At 46.9% G+C, this 12,618-nt stretch overlaps 4 protein-coding genes across 4 annotated transcripts; 3 read left to right on the top strand and 1 right to left on the bottom strand. All coding sequences in view use genetic code 12, as the record gives it.

Moving 5' to 3' along the window:
- Positions 1 to 498: 498 nt before the first annotated feature.
- CJI96_0001717 (acyl-CoA thioesterase II) lies at positions 499 to 1,548 on the top strand (the record flags this gene model as incomplete). Its single annotated transcript, XM_029035249.2, has 1 exon — positions 499 to 1,548. The coding sequence occupies one exon, from the start codon at positions 499 to 501 to the stop codon at positions 1,546 to 1,548; it is 1,050 nt and encodes a 349-aa protein (XP_028890491.1).
- A 119-nt stretch (positions 1,549 to 1,667) lies between these two features.
- Positions 1,668 to 3,761, top strand: VPS33 (tethering complex ATP-binding subunit VPS33; the record flags this gene model as incomplete). The annotated part of the gene is made up of 1 exon (XM_029035248.2): positions 1,668 to 3,761. The coding sequence occupies one exon, from the start codon at positions 1,668 to 1,670 to the stop codon at positions 3,759 to 3,761; it is 2,094 nt and encodes a 697-aa protein (XP_028890490.2).
- A 1,124-nt stretch (positions 3,762 to 4,885) lies between these two features.
- CJI96_0001715 (uncharacterized protein) lies at positions 4,886 to 6,187 on the bottom strand (the record flags this gene model as incomplete). Its single annotated transcript, XM_029035247.2, has 1 exon — positions 4,886 to 6,187. One exon carries the CDS (start codon positions 6,185 to 6,187, stop codon positions 4,886 to 4,888), a length of 1,302 nt encoding a protein of 433 aa, XP_028890489.2.
- Positions 6,188 to 7,620: 1,433 nt separating this feature from the next.
- Positions 7,621 to 8,886, top strand: IDP1 (isocitrate dehydrogenase (NADP(+)); the record flags this gene model as incomplete). The annotated part of the gene is made up of 1 exon (XM_029035245.2): positions 7,621 to 8,886. The coding sequence occupies one exon, from the start codon at positions 7,621 to 7,623 to the stop codon at positions 8,884 to 8,886; it is 1,266 nt and encodes a 421-aa protein (XP_028890487.2).
- Between the last annotated feature and the right edge of the window lie 3,732 nt (positions 8,887 to 12,618).

The following is a 12,618-nucleotide window of genomic DNA, read 5'->3' as shown; positions in this document are numbered from 1 at the left end:
GTTAGAGTCTACTTCAATTGGTTTTTCACATCAACATCCTTTTAGTTGGATTCATGATGACGTATCAAAAAGATTGCTTTTACCGTTAAACATCTTCCACGGAGGCTGTTATCTACGTCCTCCGGAGATAAGTCTCACATTTTGCAACCGTTGTGGAGTGCCCCACAATATCCCAAGAACATCCATAAAACGACCAGAGCATCAAAATATAGAGACCACAAATTCAGCCCATCATTAACTAGTCACCATGAGACAAAATGTTCTGATTTTTCCCGGGGCCTCTCTGTTTGCCCAAATTCACCTTCACCTTCACCTTCACCTTCCTCGCTTCTCCCCGCCATATGGACCGCGGACTTCTCACATTCACTCTCTCGCCGCTCTCTCCATACAAAGGCGGCACCCGCATGCGCCGATTCCGACTCAAAGTGCTACCGGCGGTATATAACTAAGGATAAAGAGAAAATTAGAATTGTCAAGCCCTATCCCTAACCGCTTTGCATGGTCAACCTTTCCGATATCTACGCCGAGCGAATGACCGACTTTGAGGATGCCCTCGGCATAAAGCAGGTCAAGCCTGATGGCGACACTCATGTGTTTGTACTGAACCACAGACTCACCAAACCGCTGAAGAAGTCCAAAGGTGTCTATGGAGGCAATTTGGCGGGACAAGCACTTCTCGCTGCGATCAGAACAGCGCCAGAGGGATTCACCCCACACTCGCTTCATTCCCACTTTGTCAAGAGCGTGAGTGACCAGCACAGAGTGAAATGGACAGTGGAGGAGATTTCCAACGGTAAAACTTTTTGCAACCGAAGCGTCAAGGCGTGGCAAGATAAGCAGATCAGGTACATTGCCAACATCTCGTTGACCAGAAAGAACTGTTTCAGGCAGTCGGAGAGAGAGTACTACGAGTATGAGGAGAGACAGGAGCAGAAGAAGAAAGAAGCCGCTGCTCGAGGCGAGGAGTACGATCCAGACGACGACGGTGAACCTATAAAGCTGAAGCCTTTTTCTTTCCAGACACCTCTTCCGCGGTGGTTGCTTGAAGAGCGCAGAGAGGACATGGCGGTGGACAAAAGGTCCGCTAACAGGTACATCTACCACAAAATCCCACACCAGTTCGTGCTGTTGGAAGACACAAAGTACGAGGATAAAGTGCCTGTCACGGAGAGAAAGATGTCTTTTTTTGTGCGGTTGGGAGATGGGAACCTCAAGATCAAGGACTCTGCGTTTCAGTTCGTCGGGCTCGGTGTATTATCTGACTCGTTGTTCTTGACTCGCCTTGCTCGAGTCTTGCGCATTTCCACCGTCAATTTAAACCAGACGGGCCACTATTTTTCTGTTTCACTTGACCATATCATCTACTTCCACGATAGCGACTTTGATTGTACGCAGTGGGTAGCCTTTGGCTTCAAAGCGGTGCGTCTCATCAACAACAGGGTCCTCTTGGAAGCAGAGATGTACAACGAGGCGGGCCAGCACGTGGCCACAATTATCCAAGAAGGCTTGGTTCATTTTAACGGGCTCGAAAAGCAGGCCCATCTTTAGATATTGATATAGGTAAGTATACAGTAAACCGAACTTTTATCTGTATACTCATGGGCTTTTTGCAACCGCATAGTGTATTTCCTGCACCTCTCAATACTAACTCTGAACCGCCTAGGAGAATGACGAAGCAGCCTGCAGAATTGGGGCCTCTGCTCAATGAGAGAACAGCAGAAAATCTCTTTCTGGTGCTCAGGAAAATCCTGACTTCAGACAATCTTTTCATTACGTCGCAAAAGCTCTCGCAACTCTTGAATCACCTCACGTCCCTAACTGAGCTCAAATCCAAGGGCAAGTTCGATCGAGTCGTGTGGCTCGAGACATTGGCTTCTTCGGACGATGTGCTGCAATACCTTACAAACTATGGTGGCTTGATTATCATTATTGAGGACAACCATGAGAGCTTGAAGCTCTTTGGCGATATTTGGCCCCATGTGAGCCGCCAGAAGGTTAGGGTAAACTTGATCGTCAAGGACCTTGGCCGGGCCGTGTACTACGAGATATGCAAAATCTTAGGATCACCTCCTGACGATCTTTTCAAAAATGCTATCAATATTGACTTGTCACAAAACACTATCCGCATCAATCAGAGTGTGCGCTTGTTGAACTGGAAGACGCTACCTACATGCGTCGAGGACTTTGTATTTTCGTTGAACATGGATAATGGTGGACTACAGCTGTACTTTGAAAATCCAATGCAGCAACTATTGCTGCTCTCCACGGCGTTGGTCCAGATCGTTGACTACACGAAGCCTGATATTACCCTTAAGTTCAAGAACCTTTTCGCAAAGGGAGACCATTCTGTTGCACTCTCCAATATGTTTATGAACGACAAACTACCAGAGTATCTTACATCGGGCTTCAGTCTGAATGAGCGGGAATTCTACCTATCCAAGCTCAAAGGAAATACTGACTTAGTAATCATCGAAAGAAACCTAGATTATTTTCCACTCTTGCTCGATCACTTAAACTACATGGGCCTTCTTGATGACTTGTTTGGCACGCAGGACGAGCTAAACAACATACTTAGTACTGGGGATAAACTTAATGACGAGCTCTTTGATATTCTCAAGGATCTCAATTTCGCATCTATCGGTATGAAGCTCAATAAGCTTGCACGCTATATCCAGCTGGAGATTGGTAATCGTGATAAAATGACAGATCTACAAGAAATAAAACAACTCGTGAAAAACTTGGGAAGCCTCACAACAAAGCAAGAGTTGGTCAGAAAACACACTGCACTTAGCGAAGCCATTCTTGAGAAGATAAAGAAGAATAATCAAGAAGACTACAAGCATGATATTCGGGAGGTTTGGGTTGAGCTACAAAACGAGATCTTTAACATTGATTACAGAAAACAGATTGCCCAGTTCCACCAAATGATGAACCAGGGTTGTGATTCCTCAATCGCATTGAGTTTCATCGCCTTAATATCGTTAATAAACGATGGAATCAGACCAAAAGACTTCAATCAAATCGAGGACCGCATTCATACAGAGTATGGCCTCTCGGCTGTGCTTGCACTTCGGAAATTACTTGACTTAAAGATTATTAAGTCCGTGAACAAGGGGACAGACTTTTTCAGTGGTTTTACGTTTGGAAAATCGGAGATCGAAACAACTACCACCACTACATCAATCGAGACCGGTGGCAAAGCTGACAATGCTCCTTTGCTGGACAAGGCATACGACGATGTGAACTCTCTCGGGATCACTGGTGGTCAAGATGTGTACAAGTCAACATACACGCTAATTAGCAAGTTTTGGAACTTACATCCCTTGGAGGAAGAAAACGAGGAAGTTGTCATTGAAAGTCTTTCTGACTACCCCAACCCGTCATTTGTTTACCCATCAGCTACAGTCCCATTATCTGCTCGTCTCATTGAGTCGCTCTACTATCGTGAATTTTTGAAGTACAAGCCTGTGAACAACATCCACCGCAGGCCAAATTGGGAACGTCTCAACTTGGACGCAATGTTCAAAGGCCAAACCATAGACAAAAACATATGCGATGAGCTGGATAACCGTAAATCGGACACCACAAAGAACTCCCGGCCTGAGTATATTATCGCTGTGTTCGTCGGAGGGATAACTAGAGGCGAGATCACTGTACTTCGATACTTGAAAAACCGACTTGCAGCACAAAACAAGCACCTCTTTGTTTTGACTACTGGCTTAGTGAGCAACCGCAAGCTTATTGATGTGGTGACTCAATGAACGCTCAACTACAGATTGACAACATCATTCTCAGGATTATAATCGTTTATTGATGCAAAGGAATAGAGATGGATGATGTATAGCACAGTATGCAACCGCTAGCTTTTCTATCAAGAAGCAGTCTCGTGTCGTGGTGAGGCCAGCCCTCAGACGGAGTCCTCTGCTTCCTTTTCGGCCTTCAACTTAGCGTAGAAGGCCTCTCTCTTTGCGACCAATGGCTTGTGCTCGTACTGCCAGTAGAGACCAGCCAACACAAAGCCACAGCCAAATCCTATGGTGATGTCAGCGATGATTTTTCTTCTCAAAGTACCGGTGATGGGGGCGATGGCAGACATTGTGATTAATAATTGATGGAGTGTGATGAAGGTGGATGAAGATTGAAATTGTGAGGGCCCATAGGCCAGAGTTGTCTGCAGGTCAGAGAAATGGGAGTGAAAAGTGGAACAACAAGTGGGCAGCAAAGCGCGACAACAGCCAATTGGAGGTGTCGAAATCACTGCTCATAGTGAGTGGCACATAGTGGTGCGACTCTTCTAATACCTGGTGTACGGGTGGTTCACCCAGCGAATGAGTTGATTTTAACGAAAAAGAACTTAGATTAACCCATCTAAAACGAAAGAGTCTCCTAAAATGATGATCACAAGATTAGGATTGAGAACCACTAGAGCTTCCAGAAACTTCCAGACCTCCGCAAGAGCCATGAACAAGGTTTTTGGTGAGCCAGCCACTGGTCTCTATTCCAATTTGCCTTTCAAGGTTAAAAACACCAAGATCCCATTCGCCTTGAAATGGTGGGGAACTTTTGGTTTTTTCTTCTCATTCCCATTCATCACCGCATATGTCCACATGAAGAGAGCTGGTAACCTCTAAGTGGGTCACATTTTTCATTAGTACGCCTGCTTTATACGGTTGGTTGTATATAATAAATCAAATATTCATTGAAATGGATAATGTAAGTGAGACTCTCTACTATCAGAAATGAGATCTTGATGTAGCTGATGTATATTACAGTAATTATTATCCTTGTGCCGTTGCAGTCGTGACGTTTGGTATCTGTAATCTATCTACTCCTCAAGTTGTAAACCGCTTGAGAGGTGCCCGTTTATCGTTCGATTTGAACCACCCTAAACCTCAAACCGGACACGTTTCACCACCTTCTCGTCGGGGGCGCTGGGTCTTTTCATACTGGACTTTCCAGTGAATGTATTCGGATCCTTGCTTTCTGAGGACTCTCCCGTGATGAGTGAAAATTCCTGGTCGCTCATTGCTTGCTCTGGATCGTAGCCATAATCATCATCATCGTCACCATTTTCATCGTGACTATTCGAAGTCTGTGTGGGTGTGATATGTGTAAGCTCGTTCTTCGGGCTTCCCAAGAAGGATTCTGAGAAATTAAACGAGGTGACATTGAGCCCAAGCTGTGCAGCCAAAGACGTATCGTCCATTGGTACATCCTCTGATTTTGGTGGTGTGTGGTGTTCTGTAACCATCATGTCCTCTTCCTTGCTCACGATTGGCAAGCCCCAGCCTTTCACGTATGCATCGAATGCAAGATCCTCGTCATTAGACAAGAGTTTTGCAGGATCAAAGTTCTTCGGCACGAGATTGATCTCAATGTGCTTGTGATTTTCTTTTTCGAGAATGCATTGTTTCTGTTCCATGATGTCTCTAAAAAGCCCCAGCTGCTGGAAACTCTGATCATCTAGAGCACGCCTTATCTGCTGAAGATCGCTCGCATATTGGTCTCTAACTTTATCAAGCTCGTTTTTGGAACTCACCATAACCGTTTCACTGATGTTGTTGATGTTCAAGATCAACTTGTTTCTGATATTGTGGAAAAGACGAATTTGGTCTTTCTTCGCTTGGCCGATGTACTTCTTTTCGTGCTCCTCAAACCTCTCTAGATCTTCGTCCATCGCGATCACATACTGGAGCATGTAATTAGCCTCTCGTAAAAGCGTGTCTCTTGTGATTCTTACATTTTCCTGTCCTGAGCTATTCAATGATGTTGCTTTAATGATGAACTGCTCAATCTTCATGAGTACCTCGTGCGGGAACACCTCTGCTCCAGTCACCGTTTTGCCCGTGAGCCATGTTTTGAATAAATTGATAAGATGCTGTCTGGTGATGGTGTCCGTGACCACTAGATAGCTCTCTGTGAATATCTTATGAAGGTTCCTGGCAAACAACAAATTGTAAGGGTTTCCAATATTCTTGACGATGGAGTCCATGAGATAGAAGCTGTATAGCTTATACTTCGGTAGAATCTTCAAGATTCTCTCCTCAATGAGAGACACAATGATATTGGCCTTGTCAATATGGCGTTCTGCTAATGTCGTAAGCTCTGTAATGAGCGCACGGGAGTTAAGAGTGAGCGAAGTAAGTAAATGCTGAAAGTACTCAGAACTGAATGGCTCGTCACTCATGTTACAAAATTACAGTGCTAGTGCTGGGTTGCCGCCAGTCACTGAGTGCACGAGTCGGATTGGGTTGAATTGGAAGTGTTCTACGAAGCAACCAAAGATAGCAAGCACAGATAGGAACAAGAAGCTCTAAACAGGGCGGGATTTGCCGAACAGGGCAGTTTTGATGAGAAAGAAGAAGTATTAGGTAGCACCAGAAAAAAGTGAGCCCTCTAATTCCATCTTTGTAATTCAACGGCACTATATGCAAGACGCCCATTAAGTATGGGCCCACAGACCTTAAGCTTCCCAAGAGAAAATACGCTAGGTAGTCCCCAGAATATTCGTAGATATTTTTCTTAAGCATCATTTGGACACCCCGATGTCCAGCAAAACCTTTTTTAGGGGTGGCAACTTCGTTCCTGATATCTTGATAGGGCTTCCCTTGAGTGGAGGAAGCCTTGGTGATTCCGCGAGCGGAGGCAAGTCCAGGTTCACGCCCATGCTTTTGGCATTCCGCATGGAATCCATGACAACAGGTGCATGAATATGCTGTATTTTTGGCTGAGGAAGAAATGCTGAGGAGAGCTGATGCTTCAATCTGCGGTTCTTCAACCGCAACGCCCGTGTTTCGACGCGAAGGTACATCAATTCGGTCAACAAGCTCTCTGCCCTGGTAAGCCCGTAAGGAAGTCGCTTTCTTTTGTTGCTCATATCCTTACAGGCCTGAAAAGCCTTTAAAGAGTATACAGCACATTCTTTTTCTGAAAGTAGCCCGTTAATCGCATGTAAGGCAGTTGCGAGCGTAACCCGAACAGGGGCAGACCTTGGATCTTCCGAGCGTTTTTCGTGATCCTTGTGGGCGACGCAATAATTGTCATTCTCATTGACTAGTGAGCATTGCACACATCGAGATGAAACTGACTAAGTTAGCGTTTACTGATTGGGTAGCTACGGTTTAAGGGTTAATAACAAACCTTCGCTTTGACATGAGGCGCACAAGCGATAGCTGGCGGTGAAGACAAGGTTGCAGGCGGCGCTGCTGTTGCAAACAAAGCAGTTTCCTTTAAACATGATGTATAAAGCACAAAACTGGGTAGGGAAAACGGGTAGCTTATATATACCCAGAGATCTTCACACCCCCTTTCCTGCAAGGATGGCTGCAAAAACGACCCTCTCGGGGTTACCAACTACGCAAAATGATGTTTAGGATAACAGTTCGAGTCAATTTTGATCAGTTGACGCACACAAGCAGAAATATACAATTTTGCTTAGTTCTTAACAGCTTTTCTAGTGTGGGTCTCTGCTTGAGACATCTGTTCCCAGGGTGACTAATCCGCACTACTTGTTGCCTGTCCCGATAGCGGCCACCCGCGGTGGGTGCCGGGCCGAAAATTTCCTCGATTGTAAGTGTTGCAGTCATTAATCTTCAACTACTCTAAAGCATTACATCTATGATGTTGAGAGGTTTTAAAAATACCCGCACGTTCTCGTCGTCTGCTGCAGCACTCGGTAAGATCAAAGTGAAGAATCCCGTGGTCGAAATGGACGGTGACGAGATGACGAGGATCATTTGGGCAAGAATCAAAGACAAATTGATAAACCCATACTTGGACGTCGACTTAAAATACTACGACTTGGGTATCGAGGCCAGAGACAAAACCAATGACCAGATCACGGTGGATGCTGCCAATGCCATCAAGGAGCACGGTGTGGGTATCAAGTGTGCCACCATTACCCCGGATGAGGCTCGTGTGGCAGAGTTCAAATTGAAGAAGATGTGGTTGTCGCCCAATGGTACTATTAGGAATATCTTGGGCGGCACTGTTTTTAGAGAGTCGATCATCATCCCTAGAATTCCTCGTCTAGTGCCAGGATGGGAGAAGCCAATTGTCATTGGAAGACATGCCCATGGAGACCAATACAAGGCTACAGATTTGGTGATTGAGGAACCAGGCAAGTTGGAGCTTGTGTTCACCCCTAAAAATGGAGGTGAGAAGGTGACCAAGACTGTTTATGATTACAAAGACAGGGGTGTCGGCTTGGCCATGTACAACACTGATGAGTCCATCAGAGGATTTGCTCATTCCTCTTTCAAGATGGCCTTGAGCCAGAATTTGCCGTTATATTTGTCCACAAAAAACACCATCTTGAAGAAATACGATGGTCGCTTCAAGGATGTCTTTCAAGAGATTTATGATGCAGAGTACTCTAAGCAGTTCGAGGAGAAGGGTTTGTGGTACGAGCACAGATTGATTGACGACATGGTGGCACAGATGATCAAGTCTAAGGGAGGCTTCGTAATGGCATTGAAGAACTATGATGGTGATGTGCAATCAGATATCGTCGCCCAAGGTTTTGGCAGTTTGGGACTCATGACCTCCGCCTTGATGACTCCCGACGGTAAGGCTTACGAGAGTGAGGCGGCTCATGGCACAGTTACCAGGCATTTTAGACAGCACCAGCAGGGCAAGGAGACATCCACTAACTCTATTGCTTCTATCTTTGCATGGACCAGGGGTCTCGCCCAAAGAGGTCGTTTGGATGGCACTCCGGAGGTTGTGGACTTTGCTCACAAGTTGGAGAAAGCCACTGTGGGTGTGGTGCAAGAAGACGGTGTGATGACGAAGGATTTGGCCTTAGCTTGTGGTAGAACCGATAGAGAGTCATATGTGACAACCACAGAGTTCTTGGACGCTGTGGGCGATAAGTTGAAGAATTAGAAAGTTTAAGTACAATATAGCGACCCGAATTCCCCAAAACAGAAAAGGAAATGACCACCTTATTCACTGTAGTAATGAATTCATCCATGGAGAAGCTTGCACGAAGATTTGAATCTGCGACGACGACATGGATACAGTGAAAGCTTCTACGTGTATTATTTGTAAAGAATGAAGCATAATAGTACTGGCAAAGGAGCTTCACGTAATCTGAAACAGAGTGCTGTGGCCTTGGAAAAAATTTGTGGTAAAAGAAACTGACGGAAAAGTGAAAATAGACCCAGAAAGCCTAATTGCAAGATCTGAACTAAAGAAGAAAAAATTGACCGCACTTACATCACAAAAAAGACATTTCTGCCAGATTATTTTCGAATCCTTGCAATACGAAGTAAGCATGGCACTACACTTTAAGGTTCCGCAGAGGACGGAATCAGACATAGGGTTAGTCGGCGATGATTACTCGATAACCGATTATCCTCGGAGAATATCTTTATGGGGCTAATGAGCCGTTGATGATGACGATTCTCATAGATCGGATAAGTCCCCAAGAGTGGAAAGCGAAGATCATGAAGCTAAGGGACGGGAACAATAGGGATCTACACAAGATCGACAAGCGAATCTCACAAAAAGGTGTTTTCTTTTTATGATCTTTTTCCTTTTTATAAAAAGAAAGTTTGAGAATATTTCTCCGATCTATCTTAGGGGTTCTAAATTTTTTGGATTTCCAGAGAGTGGAAAATATGAAATGTCGTTTTGCGACGAGACCATGCGCGGCGACATGACGATCAACACAAATCTCACGTTCACAATCATCGAGCGTCGCAAGGCAGATCCAAAAAAGAGATCGTAGCAAAAAATATCTCAACGCAAATGTTGGACACTAGCTATTTGGGATCGTCCGATGTCATGTACGATAGTAGAGGTAGCGTTAGTAGAAGAAAAGTCCGTGATAAGCGTAGGAAGTGAGGCTCTCGGCACACGCACCGAGACAAAGAGCCAGCAGCAAGAAAGGGCGGCGATAGATAATGAACTAAAAACCAGGTAAAAGGCATTAATGGACTAAAACGCCCACGGGAGGCACTGTGCCTAAAAAATAGAAGGTTTGGCTCTGCATGACCCCAGAGGCCCCCTTGCCTAGATGGGCAGGGGGCCCGCAAAAGAGTGGCCAGGATATTTCAGCGAGGCCGGCAGTGGAGAAGGTCACCGAGAAAGTAAGAGGGGAGGTGAAACACCAAGAGCAGAGCGGAATCGGGCAGGCCCACAAAAGAAAAGCAGGCTGCAGACACAAAAAAGACCCAAAGAAGAAAGAGAAAAGAAAGCCCCAAGAAGAAAATAAAATAAAGGCAAAATAATAAAAAAAAAAAAAAAAAAAACTAAAAAAATAAAGAGCTGAAGCCCTCGTCGACTCCCATCGTCTAGGGAAACTGTCTGGGGAGAAGAAGTCTGGAGAAAGCACAAGCGTGGGCAGCTGTGCGGTGTGCGGTGTGCGACGGCGCTCGGTCCAGGGCCAGGGCCAGTTGTCTGGCGTCGGTGTGCATCAATACGGGACAAAACCCCCCACAATGCCATTGTGGCGGCACAGCACGAGAAAGAACAATGGAGCATTGACGGCATTGATCCCAAAAAGAATTGCGACTTTTCATGTGGTCTCTCTGGCCTCGAGCCAAGCACGGCCAGAAGCATGGAGGCATGAAGAGAGGAGGCCAGGGGCGATGGTGCCAGGTGAGAATGGGCAGGGCTTCTACAGCAGGCTGGTGCGAAGGAAGGAAGAAAATAAAAAATAGAAGAAGAAAAGCACAAAAAAATAGTGTGCGATGGTGCCTCGATAAACTTCCTACCGAACGAAGGGCACCCTCAGTGGCTTGTGTCAGTGGATCTTGCACACATGGAATTGTCCAACAAGGAATGGTTCCATGTGGAGATCTGTAGTGGAAGATATGGCGAAGATGACGGGTGATGGGAAAAATTCTAGGAAATGGAAATTGGTGATTGTCAAAAAGTGCCTTTTCTCGTTTTGCTCAGGCAGTGCGTGGCTGTCTCCAGTGACCCAGTGCTCGCGGCCCAGAGCTCGAAGCACAGTGCTCGGTGGTTCAAAACCGCCCTTTGGGGGTGTGTTCGCACGCTCGCTCAGGACTGCTCAGAAGTGGTCAGAACTCATTGTTGGGGGGGAGAAAATGACACATTGTCAGTCGGCAAGAGCGACCGCAGCTTCGACCGAGCCGTTGGCTGGCGCTGGCGCTGGTGCTGGGCGGTAGACAAGAGGCCGCTGCTGCCATTGGCCAGCGCAAGAGACAAAACCGAGTCTCGTGTCCCCACCCAGGCAGTTGACGAGGTGGTGGCTGCGAAATCCACCTTTGACTCTTCTTCTTCCCATTTTGCGCTCGCTCCTGGCCGCGATTTGAAACTAACCACCGCATAAACCAAGCGTGCGATACCTCGAGCGCCTCCAAGGGCAAGGTCTCTGGAGCACTGGGCTTTTCTGGGACTGAGCCTGGGCACTTGACGTCTTTGTGGTTTGAGGACGGCTGGTACCAGCCCGCAAAACAAACAATACGTCGTAATCAATGCCCCTCCCCATTGGAAATGGCGCAGGTCATGAGCGACTTCTCCAAAATCCATATGAAAGTTGGGGTGGTAGGCGACTCTTTTGTTCGGGCAGCTGGGGCAACTGAGGCGGCTGAGGCAGCTGAGGCAGCTAAGACAGTTGGGGGACACCAAGAAGGCAAGCAATTAGCCACATTCCCGGGGAAAGAACTACGGCAAGATATTAATTTTCTTCTCTGTGTGAGATCGCTCGCTTAACCGCCCTACATTGCGAGGAGGATCTTGAGCAACCTAGGGTGCAGAGAAGGAGCCAGAGCCGGCCAGCTCAGAGAGTGTCTGACTTGCTCATGGCAGGCTTAAAGGGCACTGCTTTTGGAAAGCGGGAAAGGCTGGGGCAAACGGGGTGGGTTAGGCAGCGCAGTGACAAAACAGAGACAGGGGACCCTTTGGAGTCCCGCCGGTTGCCATGTCAACGAAGTGTCCCGAGCAGAGCGGAACCGCTGAATTGGGTCGGCCTATGGTCGCCGATACCGCCCAAGAAGCCTACTACGGACATAGTTTTCCTCTGAGCCCATGCAGAGCGTGCGCCTTCTGCTGCATTCTTCCCCTGCAATGATTCCTGCAAGGGGACACAACCTATGAGCAAAAAGATGCGACGCGCTGCCATGCACACGCACACGCACACGCACTCAAAGCCGCCAACTTGCTCTAATCCTCTCAGCCCACACAGTTCTAGCGCATGTCAGGCAGCGCTTTGCAGCGGTTGCCGCACACAATATGCAGATGCATCAACGCACGTTCGCAATTCGTCCTATTCTCACTTCCAGAACACTCCTCCGTTGCTCGTCCAAATCTTACCCCTAAACCGTTCGGACAGAAATTGTCGACTCTCTCCCACAGCCCTTTTGCGTTTGTGTTTGTGTCCTATTATCTCTGCATCGCCTTGTCTCCTGGGGGCCCCTGTGCGGAGGACGTATATGCTGCATATTCACGCTCCCCCGCCCCAACCCCCATGTATCGATTTCATGCCTGGCGTTGCTGAGGCATATCTCATTCCATGTCTGCCTGTGCCTGTCCGGCCTGTCTCGTACTTCTCTTCCCCCTGCAATATATATAGATGCTCTTCGCAGCCGCTCGCTCCTCAGATTCCGTCAAATCTCACGTCTCCAGTCCCATACTATTTTTCCAGTC

This window comes from Candidozyma auris, chromosome 2, assembly GCF_003013715.1.
Source record: "Candidozyma auris chromosome 2, complete sequence".
Classification (NCBI taxonomy): Eukaryota; Fungi; Ascomycota; class Pichiomycetes; order Serinales; family Metschnikowiaceae; genus Candidozyma; species Candidozyma auris.
The sequence above is the reverse complement of the archived record's forward strand: the minus strand, read 5'-3'. Positions and strand labels throughout refer to the sequence as shown.